The following is a 19,858-nucleotide window of genomic DNA, read 5'->3' on the forward strand; positions in this document are numbered from 1 at the left end:
TTTCGTGTTACGACCAAAAACCAAATAGAAAAATAATAAGTTTTCACATCTCTCACTCTTTCTATAATAACTAGACGCTCGTGGAGCGTTCACTCGGGCTTCGTTTAATGCTATAGCATTGGCACAAAACATGAGTACAATTATAACATACATACTAGGGAGCCATTGACATTGTTTAATGATTTTTAGCAGCCTTGTATAAAGGGTTCTAGATTTGCCATTCACCTTTCTCTTTTCTGTATAGTTTTAGATATGCTTTTACTTATCAGATTATTAGACTTTGAATCTGTTCAGATTCGACTCCGTTATTTATAGTTTTCCAGACGCTTTGACATTAAAAAAAAAAAAAGGAGTAGATGTGAGCCGAAAGTGAGTTATTTTCGATCGTTTATTACGTTGTTCATATTTTGTATTGTAGAGGATTTTATGGAAATTATTGCTAAATAAAGATTATTATTTTTTTTACATACTATGCATACCGAGATCTGAATTGTTGTACTTTTATTGACAGTGTAACATCATTATGTTCCTGTCCATTAGTCATATTGACAACTTTTTCGAGTAGATCATAGTAATCATCATGTCTTCTATAAGCACTAACAACTCCATGCGAAGACTGAGCAAATTAACCAACATTCACGATCGCTTGTATAATAATAATAGTGGTTATGTAAGAAATACCAAATCGTACTTTACGAGAATTGAATCCAATAAAAACCAAAAACAGAAACAGGATATTTAACGGAAGAGCTGATCTTAAATCTTTAACCTTGCTATTCAAGTTGCTTCTGTCAATATCCTAATCCAATTCGCTGTTGTTAGCGCCACCTTCGAAGTTGTGCTCGCGAACATTCTAATTTTTTCAGTGAGGTTTTCGTCTCAGCATCATAGTTTGTTGTTACATCGGCTGTTCCAGTTTTGCCAGAATTTTCGTAATTTGAACTTTACATATGGCTCATTTGTTTAGTGTTTGTATGCGAGATGAGCGGTCTTCACGAAACACAGCATTCTGTAAATTATGTTATTTACGAAAAGCGAGCACGTGACAACACAAGTTGTCGCACTCTCATCCCTTGTTTCCACGGTTTAAGTAAGGAACGCCTGGGACCATGGCCCCCCTTTTGGCGACCAAGAACCCTTTTGGCGACCAAGAACGGCTTGTATTTTTAGAGTCGGGCTTTCCTACGGAAGCCCGAGTAAAAAGTCATTTTAATACACAGCAAGAGGGCCATGTGACACTCTATTCTTAGAGCGAGAAAGGCCGCAATCAAAACCACCTGGAAGTTCAGTAATTTTCAACTTTCGTGGAAATAAAAGACCACGAAGACGGTTGTTAAACAAAGGAACACATAAATACTACAATAAAATACCAAGATATCTCGAGAAACCTCACAAATAAGAGTAATCCGGTGCTCAACAAAGTTTGCCTTTCAGTCGAAGAAAGTGCGAACTGTCATTCAAGATCAGGAAGCACTTGGAGCCTTTTTTTTATACTTTAGTAATGTAGTAAAGAGAAATAATTGGCAAAACTAATCGATGATGACGTCATCGGAAGGCTAAATGAAAATGCAAAGTCGATGAGTTATGAGGGAAAATTAAAACAAATAAACATTCCTGCCTGCACGAGTCCTGAAACAAAGTCTGATTCAGTGGGATTCAGAACCTATTGCTACAGTATTGAATGGCGCTCCATTTTCGAAATTTGAAATGAAGAATAGCTAAATCATAGATGCATGCAAATTTACATCTCCCGTTAAGGCCGAGAATATTTTGCCCGACGGGTGGGGAGAACAAATGGAGATAAAACAACCCGTTATCATCTTTTTTCTCCAGTTCGACATCCCGAATTAGTTTAATTAAATAAATTACTTTAAAAAAACAAGGATTAAAAAACCCGTGAATCAGTGGCCTCTAAAAACAATCCTAGAACGCAATGTTGTAGACAAAGAAACCTCAGTTAGATTCAAAGTTTTTGCTATCCGATACACGCATGTCTTCCAACAGTGTCTTGCATACTCACCAAGCTGGTATGAACACCAAAGTCTTTTCCTTCCCGAAGAAAAAAATACAGCATCTACGTGCGAGAATTACACTTTCTACTCGAGTTGACGTCGCCAACTCTTGGGTGCAGTGACGTTCAATGTTATAAAATCTACAGATTTACTGTCATTTTGGATTACTTACGGATCATGATATCCACTTGAGGATGTGAATTTTTAATTAAATTAGGCTTACCTTTCATCTGTCTGGCTTGGTGCCATGTTAAGATTTTCCAGATTTTCTACTTTTTCTTCTTGAATGGTGTCTTAGAAGAACCAGTTCAGAGGACATTGAATAACTACTGAACTGATTTTGATCTTTGTCTTTGCTGTTTCATGGTGGTAATTTCTATTTTCGCTCAAGCTGTTTTGTCCAAATAATTTATCATTCATCTTTTCATTTTTTGCTTCCAAGTTGCCCACAAGTGCCCACGAGGAACGTCGGAATATTTAAGGGAAATATTTATGCAAACTCAGCGCCTATAGTGACAAATGAAAAACAAATGGCTAGACACACTCACGTTGGAAGAACCACTTTCTGCTTAAGTGATATTATTTGCCTCTAGATAAACCAAGAAGACAATAGGACAAAGGTCAATTCATGCATGCAATGTTCATTGAATATTTCTCATCTATGCGCTCTCCTCACATAGCAGATGGAGTCAATAAAAACTTTCCAATAGCTTGATTTGCAGATGCACTAACAAATTACAAATTCATTACAAAGCGTAAAATTAAATTTTCGCTTTTCCGAGCTAAAGCTAAATATAGTTCAGAGAGGCAAGAATACCTGCAAAATTCAGTTCTAATTCTAACTGGCTTGCTGACTAAGCGATAATAAAAAATACTAGAATTGTTTTTTTTTTTTCAAGTTAAGATGAACACAAGGAATAAAAGTACTGCTACGGATGTTAATACAGCACGCATTTTGTTTGGTTCTTAACTAAAGGGACTGAATAGATGACGTCATCGATGGCATTGTTCTATCTGTTTAAAATCTTGGAGAAAACTTCATTTTGTCCTCAGTCTTGTCGGTGGCAGCAGATTTATTTTTGGATAACTCAAAGAGGAGAGCCTAAAACTAACCCACGGCTGGTATGGCTCCAAGTGTTTTTTTACCTTGCTTAAATTTGACGACACCTTTGATTTTTCACCAACGAGGGCAAACAAAAGAGCCTCTGAAGTGTTCTAGTTCTACTGAAATGTTGTGGGGTCCTGGGACTAGTAGAGTCGTCACGTGACTAGAAGGTTGTGTGCGATTGAGTTAGTTGAGTTTTCCTGCCATGTGTGAGCTGTAACCCGGAGTTTTACACACTGTTAATGTCAGTATTAAATACACCACAAATGTCTTAACAACTTTCTCGATGGTTGAATTCCTTGACTCAACAACTTGTACAACGGCCTTTTATTAAGTGACTATAAAGATCTACGAGCTGTTAGACGTCAAGGATTGCATCAAGTATATTGGCAAACACAACTTGTCATTGATAAAACACTGAGAACATTATAAATATCTCTACCTCGTAATTTGACGATCATACTAAAGTAAATACGACTGCTATAAAACAAGATGGGGTTGTCATGTTGAACGACTGATTCCCCTTAAGACGGGAAAATATTTTACTATGAGGAGCACAATAATATATTTTTTATTATTAGTAAAATATTATTTGAAAGATGCGGGTGGAGCCTCTAAGTGATGCTATTGTTACATATTTTCGTTCCTCGAAGTAAATAAAAGGCACCTTTTGACATACTCAACTGTTCTTTCAAGGGGTTATTCATTTTTTTTTCGATTGGAGACTTCGAAAGTACACTTATACAATTGTAATGAAATTTACTCGAACAGTTCTAAGCGTGCCCTTAACCCAGAATGCAACATTGGTGGAAAATATCGAATTTTTTTTGTAGATGATGGTCAATGCAAAATCACAATTTCACTCGATATAAAACAATAACAACGTAATTCAAGCTATAGTCCTGTGTCACTCTGCAAATGAATCTTGTCTTCTTCTTCGTTGCTTCCACGGCTGTTTTGATCTGCATTTGTCCCCATGCTGCGGCCTTTCAACCCAGAAGATTTCTGAAAATGGTCTGTAAATAGACTCTTGAAGGCGTTTCTGAAATCCTTGTTCATTACTCCGTAGATAAGAGGATTGAGCATGGAATTTCCAAAATGCATCCACTTGGCAACTGAAACAACTAGAGGGGGTGGGGGACAATGGCAGATGTAGTAGTTTAAGTTAAGCGCGAAAAAAGGAGACCAACAAATGATGAAAGCGCCAATCACCACTCCAAGCGTCTTTGCTGCCTTTACCTCGGCGCTAATTGAAAAACGCCTTTCCTTTCCATTGATGGTCAACTCGATTTGTTTTCCTTGATAACGAGCAGCTCTGAAGATATTCAGGTAGGCAAAGAGGATTATAATGACAGGGACTGCGTAATTCAGCACAACCATCATCAAGGTGTAGAGATCCAACTCCCAGAAAGTAGGCGCTAAAGAGGCCACTACGATTGAGTAGCACCATATGGTCCCAAGCGTCAATATAGCCCGCTTGCTGGTCATACGTGTATGATAATACAGCGGTCCCGTTATACATATGTAACGGTCGATACTGACAAAAGTTAAGTGCCATATTGAAGCCACACTGACCATGATGTCTGTCGAGGTCCACAGTATTTGTATCAACTGCCTTTGTATAAACAACGATGGACCAGATATTATGTAAGCTGCCCACACTGGCATAGATATCACAGCCACCAGAATATCTGTTAGAGCCAGTGAAACAACAAAGTAGTTTGTGACACGACGAAGTCGACGGAATCTTTTAAATGCCAGGATGACACATGTGTTGCCCACGATAGCTAAAAGAATTATCAACACTACAAATGTACACGACAGGGTGATATGAGCGGTGTCGAACTTGTCTGGCGGATTCGAACTAGAGTTGCTGTTGGCGCTCATGACATTCGTTTCTTTGATCTACAGCCACAATGAGGAAATTTTTTACGTCAGCTTGATTCGATAACTCGCGTTCAAGGGTTTTTCGAAAAACTTCCTGAGTTCAGCTTGGTAATCCTTTTGAGAAACAAGGGGTAAAATCAACACCTCAGTATGGTAAGAGTTGCAACTAAAACTTGCACAGATTCTTGTCAGTTTAAATTGCTTCGATGGAGATTAATCGTTGGTCTGTCGTTGTTTCATTGTTCACTTCAACACCTTAGACACAACGTCTACAAGAAAATCAAAGATGGCATCGTTAATTGTAATACAAAATTAAAGTAAATAATGAGATAGCTTTAGCTCGCTGGGTTCGAACTTCCTCTGAGCAGAGATTGCTGTTCAAAAAACTATTGTAAGGATTAAGTTTATTATCTGCTCGCAGTAGATTCTAAAGGAAAGACGATATGCGCATAAAAGTAAAAATCATACTTTGTTATTAAAGAAGAATAAGTGAAAATTTACAATTGAATTTAAAATTGCCAGTATGTACAGCTGAATTTCTTTTAAGCTATTTTGGAAACAAATATAAATTAAACTTGACATTTCAATTTGTAAGTTTGATGAAACTTCAGTCTCTTCTGATTATTACGGTATTAATTTTTTATGCTTTCTCAAAATGATGCAGGCAGGTTTTATTAAAAGCAAACAGAGGAGCAAAATAAAATATGAATGTTGTATTTGTATCATTTAGAAAGAACTCTTTGATTTCGATTCTAAGTTTTAAATGTAATCCAAGGTTTACGTAGTTATTGAATTCGCTTCCATAAATGCCCATTATTACAGAAGTGGTGTTAATTATAGACCGTGAGACGACTCAAAACAGTCAGAGTCCTTCCAATCAATTTGGTCAGTAATAGTTCCAATTACTGTCCCAAGAAAGGGTCGTAGCTCAATCTACGCAATAAAAAACTGGCCGCATTTTTGGTAATCAAAAAATTAGACTTAATACCAAAAAGTCTTAAAAGTTTAAAACTGAAAATTTGGAATTTCCAAGATGATTAAAATTTTAAATTTTATCTCATTTGGTTTCCAACAGGAGAAAATAGATGGTCGCTTACAAATGTTAATGCCTGATGTTTTAAAATCATTCCTCGAAAAAATGTAATGAAACGAATTGTCCGTCGAATTAGAAGCGTCTTTGTTCATCTAATTTTCAAAGTCTGATGAAAAGTTTCGATCGTATAAACTTGTTTGGGTTTTATTTTAATTTCGATAGATAGAGTCCACTCAGGGTTATAAATGGACCCAGAGAAATTTTCATTGAAGTATGGCAAATAACCTGGAGATGTGGAGATTAAGATATTTGTGAAAGGGGCATGAACAACATGTATAGGTGATCACCTGATTTCGAGTGCAATTTGGGATAAATCAGCACTTGTAAAATTTTTTCGAAGGCTAGCCAAATTGCATGAGCCCGTCATTTGTAACCTTTAAAAAATTTACGAGTGTTGATTCATCTCAAATTGTACGAGAAAAATCGTGTGATTACCGGTAAATTACATACAAGATTTCTTCTTAAGTTGTTTAATTAACTGATGTGTTCTCGGCTAATGAGCATGTTTGAAATGAAATGTTTGCATGTATATCATTAGGACCAAAATAATTATAGTTTGGGATCTTCAAACGTTTTATGAATCGGAGCATAAAATGTTTCCCTTCCTCTTTCTAGATGAGATGGTCTAATTCAGGCATAATTTCGTATTCAAAGGTTCTCCATAAAATACCCGGTGACATGAATTAAACAAAGCCATAAACGTTCTTAGCAAAAAGGCTACGTGTCTACATCATTTTATTTTTTCTTTCCAATTCAAACACTTCATATCAAAATTTCAACAAACGTTTGTTTTGTAGAGGTGTAATTGGAGGTAAATTGTTCCTCAATCTGTTCTGTTGTGGTTGTTTTAGTCATTCCTTGGGTAACAAGTCCTGCCTGCACTGATCATGTCTACATTATAGAACTTTACTTACTCTCATTCAACAGTAATTGCAAATAGAGAAACATTTACAAATGAAAACTTTAACAAACGTAATTCTTTCAACTCTAAAAATTCGGATTGATGCTCAACATGAAAAAAAAAATTCACCTCGATGAATTAATTAGCTCTAGGTTTATTTGAAACAATGTCAGCGAATTAAAAGGAATTATCACTTATGACTAGCAAAGTAGAGCGGAAATTAAACACAACTCATAAAGTAAGATTCGCCGTACAGAAATTAATTAATTTACTATCGATGAACATCCATCGTGGGTGTACACTTTGTGTTGCAATCATTTTACAGGCAATAAAGTGCACAAACAATAAAGAAATGAAGCCTCACTGGCAAACTGCAATTGCAGGCATTGCAGAAAAAAGCGTGATAAATAGACAGGGTACGAATCCGTGCCTCTTAGAGACCAGTTGGGCGCCATTAAATGAATTATCAACAACACGTTGGGAAAGAGGCAAGTCTTTGTTGATTCCTTATTTTCCGTAAAGGAATCTGTTCAAAAAGATCTATGAATATGTCAAATTTCGACCTGCAGTTGATAACAGGTAAGAAATCTTTCTCATAGGTTAACTCCAGTTAATTGTAAAAAAATGAATTAGCCACAAAAACAAAACGAAACGAAATTTAGTTTACCTGAGAGTATCATCTCGTTATTTGTTGTCATCCACGTGCTAAAATCGATCAATTCCATTTACTTGTTTACAGTACATAACAAGGCTAGTTTTCAGCTCGTAAAACATTTTGCCAAATACAACCAACCGCTAATCATTCTCATCCACTAAACCTATTGTGGCACATAATTCCAGGTATATCTATTGGCTTATTGTTATTACTTAGAGATGATCTTCTTTCTAAAAATTACACATGCGCGCATTGTAAACCTTCATGATCACATTTACTAACTGTTCTCAGTTTTATTTTAATCATTATCATTACCTACAAGCTTAGTCAAACCTCATTGGTCTCTACGAACTGTTCATTGAACAACAACATTTTTTTCAATTTGTTTGCTCTCGATGTGTGGAGTAGAGATGATCGCTGATTACCGGAACGAACCGATAGATAGCAACTCAATAATACTAGTGAACAAATGTTATGAATTTTACGCCGTGTAAATTCTCTGTGTGAGAAGGTAGATAAAATAAAAAAGAGATCACAGTGAAATTAGACCACGGTTGATAGCGATTATAGTGCGAAATACTAGTACAAGAGACTCGTTTAAAATCCATTTCTGCCTGAAAATATTGGCGCCTTCGCATTATTTGCTCGCTCAGAATACATGCCTGTTTTCATGTCACATTCAAGCTTATATTACGACGTAATATTCGTTTACGACAGCAAAGGCATAAAAGACTTTCCGCTCTCTATCTGCGATTAAGAAAAAATTGTCGCAGTTTTGATCATAGAATGAGATTCTTGTCCAATAAATTTGCACACAATTTTTTCTGTTCCGTAATTCATCCAGCATAGCGTTAACGGGGCCGTTTATGTGTTCCTGTTTGTCTTCGTGAAAGTCATTGGCAGAGCTTGTGAACTGTTTACAAACTCATCATCTCTGAAGACTTTTAAGACAACATTTGCGTGAACAACTTTTTCCGTTTTTAATTTTATCCGGCATCAGATAGCGATAGCTGGGTTTTATGTGTTCCTGTTTGACCCCGCGAAAGTCACTGGCAGAGATTGTCAGCGGAGCTATTTCACTAATCGTCTCTGAATATTTTACGAAAACATTCGCCGACGATAAGCGCTGTGTATTCTGCCCACGGGTCTGATGCCTGTGAATACACTTTACAAACGACGTAAACAAGTGCGCGAAGAGTTTGCTGGATTGGCTGATGCCGAACTGAATAAATGGTAATCTGTATGAGCGCTTTATCACCTATCAATGCTTTATTCTTTGACTCTAATGGACAATAAATCAGCAAACGATGAACAAAATGTCACAAAATTTGCGAATGCAAACCCTAACAGGTTTGGGTTTTGTCATTTTGCCCTAGTCATTATTTCGGATGGAGATGATGCCAGGAAAAATCCTGATTCCCCCTGCGGCTTTTAACATAATAACAATTCAAATTAGATTATATTCAGTCTCTTTCAAACTTCCGACTTCCTTCTCGATCCAACGGGCGGCTAAACCGCCGTGCTGCCATTGACATTTTTCTTATTTTCAACACACGCAGGAGGGTAAAGTCAAGGGAATATTCCTATGCTCTGTTGGAAAATAATAATTTTTGAGAGAAATACTTTGAAACATTCGCCGGGAAACTATGGGTAAACAAGACTTCAGACATAACATTTCTGGACGCGAAATTTCATCCCCGTTTTTTGAAAGGGACTTAGTCAAAAACATTTTCTGCAGGCAGAAATGAAAATGTAAATCCCAGCAACTAACATTGAGTGAAGATGAAATATTAATTGAAGTCGAAAATACCATGATTTTTAAGCCCGATTTGTAATATCATTGTAACTAGTTGGGACGACTGGCAACTTAACGAAATGCGACACATACCTGATTGGCGATAATTCTGTCGCTGCCAAGTTAGGAGAAAAGACGCTAACAATTGCGATTATCGGTGCAAAGTGCGCTTGTTTGAGTATTTACTGGTTGGCGAAATATCTTATCTCGAAGCTTGAATTTTTTACTGTTGTGCACTCAAGTGCGCGCAGTCGCCATATATTTTAATGAAAACAATACTTTGGGATAACACGTGCGTTGATTGGCTCAAATATCTTGACTTGTGATTATAAACAGCTCAGTCAGTTGCGCATTAGCGAAGCAAACATCTTATATTTCTTATGTACGATATTTTGACCAATTTCATCCAGACGTTTCTTCAGATCTCAGACAAATGAAACAGAGATACTCATGGCATGACGAATACACAAAAAAGAAGAAGGGAGAAGAACTCGACCTAAATAACAATTCTCTCGAGCTGTTGGTGCCGCTTCCAGTCTACTTTACATCATATTTCTGAAAGAAATTACTCCGAGCTCTTATCTGAATTCTTGTTTTGGTCATGAAACTGTTGGAAAATCTAAAAATAGGGTAAAAATCTCAGTTTTGAGAGAAATATATTTGCATCACCAAAACTCTGCTGTTAAAGCACCAACATTCTGGTGACATATCAACTCTCTGTGATGCTCTCGAAATTAGAAAAATAAACATCATTCACTTTGTCCATCAGATGTCAATTTTATAGCCCTTGACCTTTCAAAAAGCTGTAAACAAATGGTTTACTTTCCACTAAATAGAAACGGACCAAGGAACTCACCTCAGTTTGACAGCAGATTTCACATTTCAGAACAACAGAGCAGACATAGGATGTCTGATGAATGAAAAATGGCTTCCATGCAAAATACCGTCTATAACGCCTTGAAAATTCCCATAGCACGAAACCCGAATGCAGTTTCGTGATACTGAGTTGCGCGCTATAACTTTCTCCAGGTAATATGCGAATTTAAAATAACACGACAAAAGCAATTCTCCTATGTTTTCACCTCGCCGCGCGAGTTTTTCTTAAGCCAAAAAAAGAACTAACATTTCTAACTCTTCCAGCCAGGCAGCCGTGAAAACCATATTAAAATAACAATTCCTGCCGTGCGAAGCATACGTCCCGAGTTCAATACTTTAATAATAATGTAGGACCGCCCACTGTAAATCGTTCAAGAAATTATCGACGATTCAATTTCTTGCCGCTCATCAAGTGAAAACAAACCAACTTGTTTGACAGATGCACTCAGCACTTTTAAGGAGCAATCGAAATCAACCTTTTCTTCTCTGTTTTTGTAATTTCTCTCAACCTATCGCCTCATTACCTTTATGGGCTTTATTTTTTTATTTTTTATTTTTTTTATTTCATTTGAAAATGCACAATTCATAATTTGCATATCTACGAGAAGCGATGATCTTTCATTCAAGTCGTAACGAACAATGCTGTTAATTTGTTTCAAGGCTCGCCGGGTCTATCCAATATTAAAAGAAAAACACGAAATATACCACTGAAACAATTTAGTGTTTAGAGTTAAGCCTAAATCACAAGCCTTTCTCTCGCAGTGTAACCTATACAAAAACAATAATTTTCCATCCGCTTTTTCTCCTGCTTGCTGTACGTCTACGCTGAGAAAGCTACTTCTTTCCCTCTCCTAGCCCAACAAAAAAATCCTATTTTTCAGAGAAATTTAAACATGAGCGAGAGTTGCAAAAAGAAATGATTGTCCAAGTAAAAAAAGATTACAAAACACATTATTGCGAGGTACAACATCATAAAAACGGCTGTAGTAAAAAAAAAAAAGAAAAAAGAAAAAAAATTAACATTGAAGTTTAACACTGTTAATTTGACGTTATTTTCGTAAATATCAATTTTTCTTTGTGGCCCTCGTTTTTCACACCTTAGCACACGCAATGTTGTCAAGACATGAAGAGAAGTTTTGACAAATAATGGTAGAGCTGACCTCGCACGACAATAACGAAGGATAGTGAAAATTTAAGTAAACAATACCTTTTTCCCAAAAACTTCTAATACTGGAGAAATGCACCTTGAAAGACGAATTAAGCCGTTTTCTTTCCTCTTTACCTTTAGATGTCCTCCCCTCACCTGACATTTGCTAGATAATAATCAATTTAGTTACTAAAGATTGGTTCAACTTAATTATGGACTGCCCGAATCTGGATAAACCAATATTTTTTATCAATTTTCTACTTTGTTCTAGGCTAAGAATGCTGTTTAAAATTGAAAACTTTTAATTTGCTATTGCCTTTTTTATTGTCAAAAAATGAATAGAAGCTTTCATAGACTGTTGGGTTGACTTAAAATGGGATCACCGCGAAAATTTTCTCGACAGTCTAACCAAGCTGATTGTGCTCCACAAAATCAAAAAATATATATTTTATGTAAAAGGCTAAAAATAAACAAATAAATAAATAGTAATTATCATAATAATAAGTTCCTTGCAACTTTCTAAACTTCTGCAAAATACATAAAACAATATGCATTTATCTTTCATCATAATGGATTTTTGTTTATTGTGAGGACAACTAATTGGGAAATAGTTTATAAAACACCCAACACAGGTATTCAAATCTTTGGATAATTAGGTTTTGTTTTTTCATTCTTATTTGTACTTTTTTTTTTTTTTAAGTGAGCTTCCTTAGGAGGCATTAGTCTTTAAATTGATACCAAAGAGCTAATATAAATGGTAATTACAGAAACGAAAGTACAACAAAAATATAAATATCATGAAAAACATGGACAGGTGAAAAAGCTTATTTTTCCTCCCAAGATTTAAAATCCAAAGTCAAAAAGGATGATACGATTCTCAGCTCTTTGAAGCTCCATGACAACTACTTGTGAGAAGGATTAAGTCACAGACAAAAGCTGCACTAGTGGAAGAAGAAACTGTCGACCACACTAATTGCGATAAACTCATGAATGATAGAGAGGGTTACAAAAATAAAACAAATGAAGACTTTACGAAAAGACTTCCCTTGACACAGTTAACTGCAAATGTTCAACACTATGAAATTGGCAATGAAGAAAAAAAATTGCGCACTGATTCATGTATCCTTAGTAACCTCAACGTTAGCAATAATTAGCGAAAACCCCTCAGTCATGCGATTTCTTCTTCCTTCCATGAGAAACACCTCTGAAACTTTTTTTCATGACAGAAATACTTAAAAATCCTAACCTTAGGCTTTCAGATGCGCATGGACCTCCGAATTATATGATTTGGGGCTGCGTGGAAAAAACCTTGAAGTCTCTTGTAGTTTTTGAGTGTTAAGTCAACAGTTTGTTTTCGTTGGAAAATTCTCAAATCGAAAGGCGTCAGTAAGTACCTTCTCATTTAACTCTCCAATGTCGGATTGAGGTATTGTGCCAAAAACTTTCCGATGAGGTAAACCCCCAGCTGACAGCAGTTTGCAACATAAAGCTGCATGTTGATGACATTACATTCGAACACACAGCGAGGTTCTGGGATATGTTATCCTTTTAAAAATGTTCTGCAAATCAGCTTCAATTATAGAAACAAGGGAAAATTAGCAAGTGGCGAGTTTTCCTATGATGATTTGCCTCTCGTAGCCGTATGATCTCAAAATCAATCTTCACTATTCTGAATGAGGAAAAAGTACATTGAAAACGAGTTGAATTATGAGGAAATCCAAAATTTCAAGTCGCTTTGTATCATCGTACTTGGCCAAGAAAAAATAAGCAACAATATTTTGCCCATAACATCAAGCTTCTTTATCGTAATACTTTGAAATCGACAAGCGAGGATTTGTTTTAAAACTTCATTTCGACGTGGTCCGACGCTAATCAGAAAATACTTTCTGCGGGAGGTAAACGATTTCATCCAACTAAAAACAACTTCCTTGCTCACAAAAATACTGGTGGACTTGCAATTTCCTTCCATGAACATTAAAACTTTTGACGATAAAAATCAACGGTAAAACACGACGTTAAGGAAACTGGTTGTAAGTATCTGATCAACCAGGTTCCTAACCTGCTGTCAGCGATCGATCGAACCCCATTCGCGTTGTGCTACCGTATAAAGATCAAGCATCCGCTGATATTGTTCGTGCCCAACTTAAAGATCTAAGTCATAGGATCCAGACGACCTTACAACCTGTATTTGCTAGCCAGAATATTGGTCGAGACCTCAAATTGCGAGAAGCTAAGCCGCCGATTGTGAACCAACAGTGCCTTGTTTACAAAATCTCAATGTGACCTGTGCGATGCAGGTTATGTTGGTTTCACACGCCGTCATCTACACCAACGTATTGAAGAACATAAAAACTCCTCTTCATCAATTGGCAAACATTTTCGCGACAAACATTCTTTGACTCCAAAGGATCTTACAAAGAACTTTAGCACCTTAATGAAGTGCACGAACAAATTTGACTGTCTCGTCTATGAGATGTTTTTTATTCACAAGCTAAGACCTGCTCTCAATGTACAGTCTGATTCAATTCGTGCTAAGGTTTTTAATTAGCTTTTTACTAGCACTTTCTTTGTAGTTTTATCGTTTGTTTACACCTGCAAAAAATTTTTTATATTTCCTACGTGTATATATATATATCTTTACTGTATTTCATTCCATTCACTTGACAATGACCGAAGCACGATCGAAACGTCGTGTTTTACCGTTGATTTTTATCGTCATGAACATTAAGTGAGTAATATAACTCACTTAATGTGGGTAAAACTGGAGAATCTACCTGCATATGAAGTTAAACAATAACAACTTGTACACTTTCTCATTAAAAAAGCTGTTAGCTACAATAACTGAACCGGTAAATATTCTGCCAATCTGCCACAATTCGTTATTTTCATTGTATTTTTCAACCACTTTACAACGCACTCGTTACAAAAGGTAATTGCTGAAGGAGCCTTAAGTCACCTTCCTCAGTCTGTAGCTTATCACGCTGGAACTGTTCCCTTTGAATATCTTTGAAAAAAAACCACAGTAACAACAGCAACTCCAAAAACAATGACAATAACATCAACAATAATATCTATCTAAACGGATCAGAGGACAATAATTTTGAGAAGAGTTACGGAAATTTCTCTAGAATGATGCCATCGATTGCTTCAATTGAAAGAAAAAAAATTACCAACAGGTGCTGAGTCTAACAATGCTCTGAATGCAAGTCACCCACCATGAAAGGTGTCATTCGCTTAAGCATATTCTATGATGTATTAGTTCGTTAATTTTCATATTTCACGTGCTGTGCAACAAAAATGGTATTTTCTCGGTCGGTAAGAGAGAAAAAAAAGCATTTCGTTCTGGTCCTTCTTAAAAAAAATCGAAAAATCTTCGTCTTAAGGACATTTACATGTTATGACCTAAATGTAAAAGTTTACTCAGCCTCCTTGGTTATTACGCTATTGAAAGAGTTAATCAAATATTTTTTCAAGAAAGAAATTGACGATAGCAGTCCAGCTGTGTTTGGACATTCTGAGTCACGAAAGGAACATTATCAACGCATAAATTTTCCTCTGAAATTTTTATCGATTTTCTCTCGGAAAACACTCAAAAAAGGGATACGTGAAACCCATGCAAATTATCCGTACTTACTCATGAAAACTTTAAACACCCATTTCTCAGTCCGATATACATATTTACTTTCTTTCCTTGCAGGAAGAACTTATATTCATTAAAAAAAAGTCAATTCATTTGGTCCAGTAGGCCTTCAAAAGTCAATTCATTTAATTTTCAAATAAATTCTCCAAACAGAATCTCAGAAACGTATGCCTAAATACTAAGAGCTTTTTCGTAACTGTTTGTAAAGTTATCTCTGAGCAATATGCCAGATATGATGATCTCAATTTGAGATATAGATGAGGTTGGCTTAAATGTAATTGTGTTTTGGTTAACGTCAAAGTACAGGCCTAAAGATCTCATCTGGATCTGCAACAGCTTACGAGGCGGTTTTATGGCAACAGTGCTTACCGGTACGCTAATAAAGTGGATCTATTACATAAGCTTCGTATCAAGAATTTCATGAAATTAAGAAAAGAAAATATATATTAGTTGTATCTACTTACTGAATCGGAAGAAATAATCCAAGCAGTTGCTGCAGACATGCAGCTTTTCCTAGAAAGGGTATACATACCGACAATAAGAATGCTTGAACAAACAGTTTATCTTTTTTCTGAATAATTATCAACCGCATAACAGTGACCATGGAGCCATTACACCTTCTAGAATCTAGATCTAGCTGTTTCTTAATCCGGTGTTTTGTTTGCGGCCTGTTTACATTAATGTGGACACCTGATCCTAATAACAGGCTTGGTGAATTTTTAAGGTGAATCTATTTTCAGCTCGTTATGTATGCAAATGCAAACTGAAAAGCTAACTGAACCTCGTAAAAAAAAAAAGTCGTGATGCTTGAAACAACTCCTGGAATAGTAAGCATGTCACGACATTTGAAGGTTTCTTTTCTTAATTGAAAAACGTCTTCCAAATGCAATGTCATTTCACCTATCAATGCCGGTCTTTCAACCTAAAAGGCTGGAAACGAAATATTTACCTTAAAAGTTTGCTTTAAAGGAAGGAATGAATTAAAATAAACAAAAGTTTCTTTCGCAAACTATTACCGAGGCTTACGTCTACAGCTTTTTTGCCACTTTGCCAAAAAATTCCTTTTATTGTTTTAATTTCCTTTGGAAAACAAAATCGTGCTGTTTCCTAGTAGATAACACACTTTTTGCTTACCTGGGAAACGCAGTTTGGGTTTTTTCAACTGTGATCAAATAAGTATGGATATCGCCAAGCCACAATTGCTACCTAGAAATCAACCGAAAAAAAAATATAGTTATCTAGTGGAAAAAAAATACCCTGTTTAGCTTTAACAGAGTTGGATTGACATTTTGGGATATAGCCAACGTATAATGGTGAATGTAGCAACCACTAACAGTGAAAGAAACATGTAATCACTTGCTAGTTCGCCTCCTTTTTTCCCGATTCTACTTTTCAGGAAGCTCGAAGAGGTCTAGATGATTTCGCTAATTAGCTCTGTCAGTAATGTACAGCAAGCCTTTTAGCATTTGGGAACAAATGAAAACCAACTAGAAACACCAAATACGTCACTATGAATTACATCACCGGAGGAAATGTGAATCAAAATAGGAGTGGTACTACCAGAGAAAACAACGTTATCGAGTTGAATTAAACGTTGGTGTTATCTGAAGTTTATAGCTGAAAAAACACAAACAACTTCAAAAACGATGAAAACCTAGGTAACATTAAAAAGGACCTGAGCCCCTAGTAAGGTCCACACCAAAAGAGAAAAATATTTGCGAATATCATTGGGTCTACGTCTTTTGCAAGTAATCAGTTTAGTCCATTTTCCTCAGTTTGTTGGTCCTCACTTTGATCGATGATTTGGAAACACCTAACTGCATTTCAAGCATGACGTAGAAATGGCTTTACAAATTCTAGAATAAAAAATCAAGGCCGACAGTCGATTTTATTGCCCATGGCTCAACAGCGAAGCATTTGAACTTCTTTTTAAAGCTACTCCTGTTGGAATCACACGGTGTTTTTCATCCCGTGAGTGCCAAGTCACGGATAAAAATTGCAAAGAAAATACCATCCTACATCTTACCTTGCACTAAGAAAAATGTTTTGTAGGACTTGTGCGATTCGAGTGAGGAAAATGAAGAAAGAGATCTGACTTATTTCAATGGACGTCGACAGTGTCAGTGAGCAAACTGCCTCTGCGTTGCAGATCCTCTGAACTAAAACATTCGCGAGGGCGAAAGGGTCCAAAACAATCACTATGCCACTGAAAAACTGCGTGGGTCGGCTTGCATCAGACGGAACCGCGATCGACTGATGTTAACCAGGACCGACTGTGCAAGGATGTAAGGAGATCTATGGCACGTCAAACTGAACCCCAAGGGAAAGGAAGGTAACGCAATGTGCACGCAACCAACTTCTCTTTCATACAGCACAAATCCCTCAAAAAACCTGCCTTTTCACGACAACACGATCTTAGGGATTGGCCATTAGAAAGAGTATTCAGTGTCAAGAAAATAAATAGCACTTCATTTAACTTTGATGTTAGTTCCGACATCCAGTATTACTTTCTCTTTCAATAGCGCTGAAAATGTTTATTTTGACCGAACAAACGAGGCCAGGAGAGAATTAATTATTTTATTACCGATATGACTTTTTGCCGGGTCAATGCTTGTAATTGTTTCGTAAGTAGCTTCAACCAACAAACAAACGGTGAATCGTGTTTGTAACAAGTAACGTTGAACATTTCTTGTTAATGGTCAAGTAAAAGTTTTCGTTATTTAAAATTTCTAATTTCAACTGTCAAGGTCATTCTATCTATGATTGGAAATCGGCTAGTTTCGTTAGGTTTCCGCTTTTATGATTTTACAAAGTTTTTTTCTTTTGGATGAGTGCTCAAAAAGAAAAATTAATGTGATCTTTCCATCTTTCATGGCCTCGGATGCTTAGAAAAAAACTAAAATTCCGTTAACTCTGTTTTAATTGACTATTCATTTCGTCCACAGACAAATAAAATATCTCATCCAAGCAAGCATTTATACAAAATACAAATAGCACCGATAACTTTATCTTTGCTTTCTTCTGTTTGCCCGTGAAATTGAAATCCCATATGTTAATGAAGTTTGCTATCATTAAAATCTCAAAAAGAGAAAAAAACTGCCTCTATTGTCTCTGACCAAAGAGACCATTAGCAACAATGTGAAAAACATATGTGGCTTCGCCTCCTATACGAAGTAGGGGCCACAAAAATGATGGAACTGTACTTTGGAGTCTTTTATTTAGCTACTTACTTTAATTTAAATCATACTTGGACGGCCTTGATGTAAGATAAATTTCCAGGACATGACAATTTTTAACATCCTTTCAGGAATATTATTGATTATTTCTTAGAAAAAAAGAAGCTTTTAAGGCCCTTCTGGCCAGAAACCTTTTCGTCTCAGAACCGAATACCATGTTAATTTATAACAAGGGATTCTCATGTATACGTGCAGTTGTTCTGTATCGCTTAACTTACTTGTTCCTTAAATTTCTTTGTCTGATTTGGAAGCGATTGTGACGATAAATCTTTGATACTATCAGCTAAATGAGAAAAACATCTCTCGATATTTTTTAAACCTTACTGTCGGAAAAAACTCTCAAGAAAAAGCGAAAAAAAAACAACATACAGAAAATGATTACTTAGCTGGAAGTGACCCTTAACTTTAATGTACAAACTATTCCGGGATTAGAGATGTCTTTTAAAAGAAAAAAACCAAACTACAAATTAAGAGGTCTTGGGAGAGAGCACGTATCTAGGTAAGGCTTTCAATTCAAGATTGTCAGCAATCACTCACTTTTTTTTCCATCAAAAAACACTTTCTACATTTAGCACAACCATGTGCGAACGTTTATCGACCACATTTGAATGTCACTTCCACAGAATTAAAGTGACGCGTTCGTTTGGCAAAACAAAAGAGTTCGTTTAAAGTTTTAAACCCATTAAAAGTAAGAGCACTTTTGAGTTGGTACGTCAAATCTCTTTATACTCTCACCCGACTACGAAAGTCAACATCAACTTCTTTTCGAGGACAAACTACCGCCAAGGTAAAGCCCACTTTGTTTGTGCCGTCTGACTGAATGCCTCCTAATGTCAAAATCTTCTAAAGCCGTGTCATTTGCATAACGTCGTTACAAAGTCTCATTAATTCAATCAAAAGAATTGACGAGGGCAGCAGACGAAAGATCCAAGAAATTCTGAATAGGTGATCTACGACGTTACTTTGACAAATATTACATCAAATTGTACAACTTTTTCCATTGATACGTTTTATGTCCAATGAAAAAGATAACGAATATGATATTTCTAACTCCTAAAGCCTGAAAATGTTTATGAATCATAAAAACATGATGAGTGATCATTCCTCCTCCTTCTTTGGTAGTCTTCGCCTCCGGTTGTTTATATTAATAATTTATTAATATAATAATAAATAATTAATATTAATATTAATATTTTATTATTTATTTATACAGATTTTGGTTCTAAAATTGATATTTGTAGCAACGTTGTGGTAGTGTATACAAAAATAATTTGGTTTGCTCCATTAGTTTTAAACGCTTGCCTTGTAGATGAGTTTCCGCCTAGGTCAGAGTTGATGATTACTAAATTTAGATTTTCCTTAAGGTTTTGGTTTGAAGAAATACCAAATATGAGGTTAGCAAGTTATTGAGCCACAACCTATATGGGTTGCAGGTTGTGTGGGCTCTGTGAAAATGTATCTGTTTAGCAAGAAATTTGGCCAAACGGTTATCATTTTTTTAAAGTAAAAAA

General features: G+C 36.0%; 1 protein-coding gene and 1 pseudogene across 9 annotated transcripts in view; one reads left to right on the forward strand and one right to left on the reverse strand.

Moving 5' to 3' along the window:
* Positions 1 to 3,429: 3,429 nt before the first annotated feature.
* Positions 3,430 to 19,858, reverse strand: part of LOC111320922 (octopamine receptor beta-2R) — a 37,723-nt gene continuing 21,294 nt past the window's right edge. For 6 of the 9 annotated variants that reach the window (XM_088763143.1, XM_088763150.1, XM_022923659.2 and 3 more), the window contains exons 2-4: positions 16,246 to 16,317; positions 15,576 to 15,624; positions 3,430 to 5,273 (exon numbers count right to left, since the gene is read on the reverse strand). In XM_088763143.1, coding sequence (XP_088619269.1) covers positions 4,012 to 5,004 — 993 coding nt within the window. In that variant the 5' untranslated portion in view covers positions 5,005 to 5,273; positions 15,576 to 15,624; positions 16,246 to 16,317 and the 3' untranslated portion in view covers positions 3,430 to 4,011. Of the gene's footprint in view, positions 5,274 to 9,541; positions 9,686 to 15,575; positions 15,625 to 16,245; positions 16,318 to 17,137; positions 17,486 to 19,858 lie in introns of those variants that run through there. The other 3 variants (XM_022923658.2, XM_088763158.1, XM_022923661.2) reach the window with 3 other exon arrangements.
* LOC148743171 (uncharacterized) lies at positions 7,547 to 14,080 on the forward strand (annotated as a pseudogene).

The sequence above is a fragment of the Stylophora pistillata genome, chromosome 1 (assembly GCF_964205215.1).
Source record: "Stylophora pistillata chromosome 1, jaStyPist1.2, whole genome shotgun sequence".
Taxonomy (NCBI): Eukaryota; Metazoa; Cnidaria; class Anthozoa; order Scleractinia; family Pocilloporidae; genus Stylophora; species Stylophora pistillata.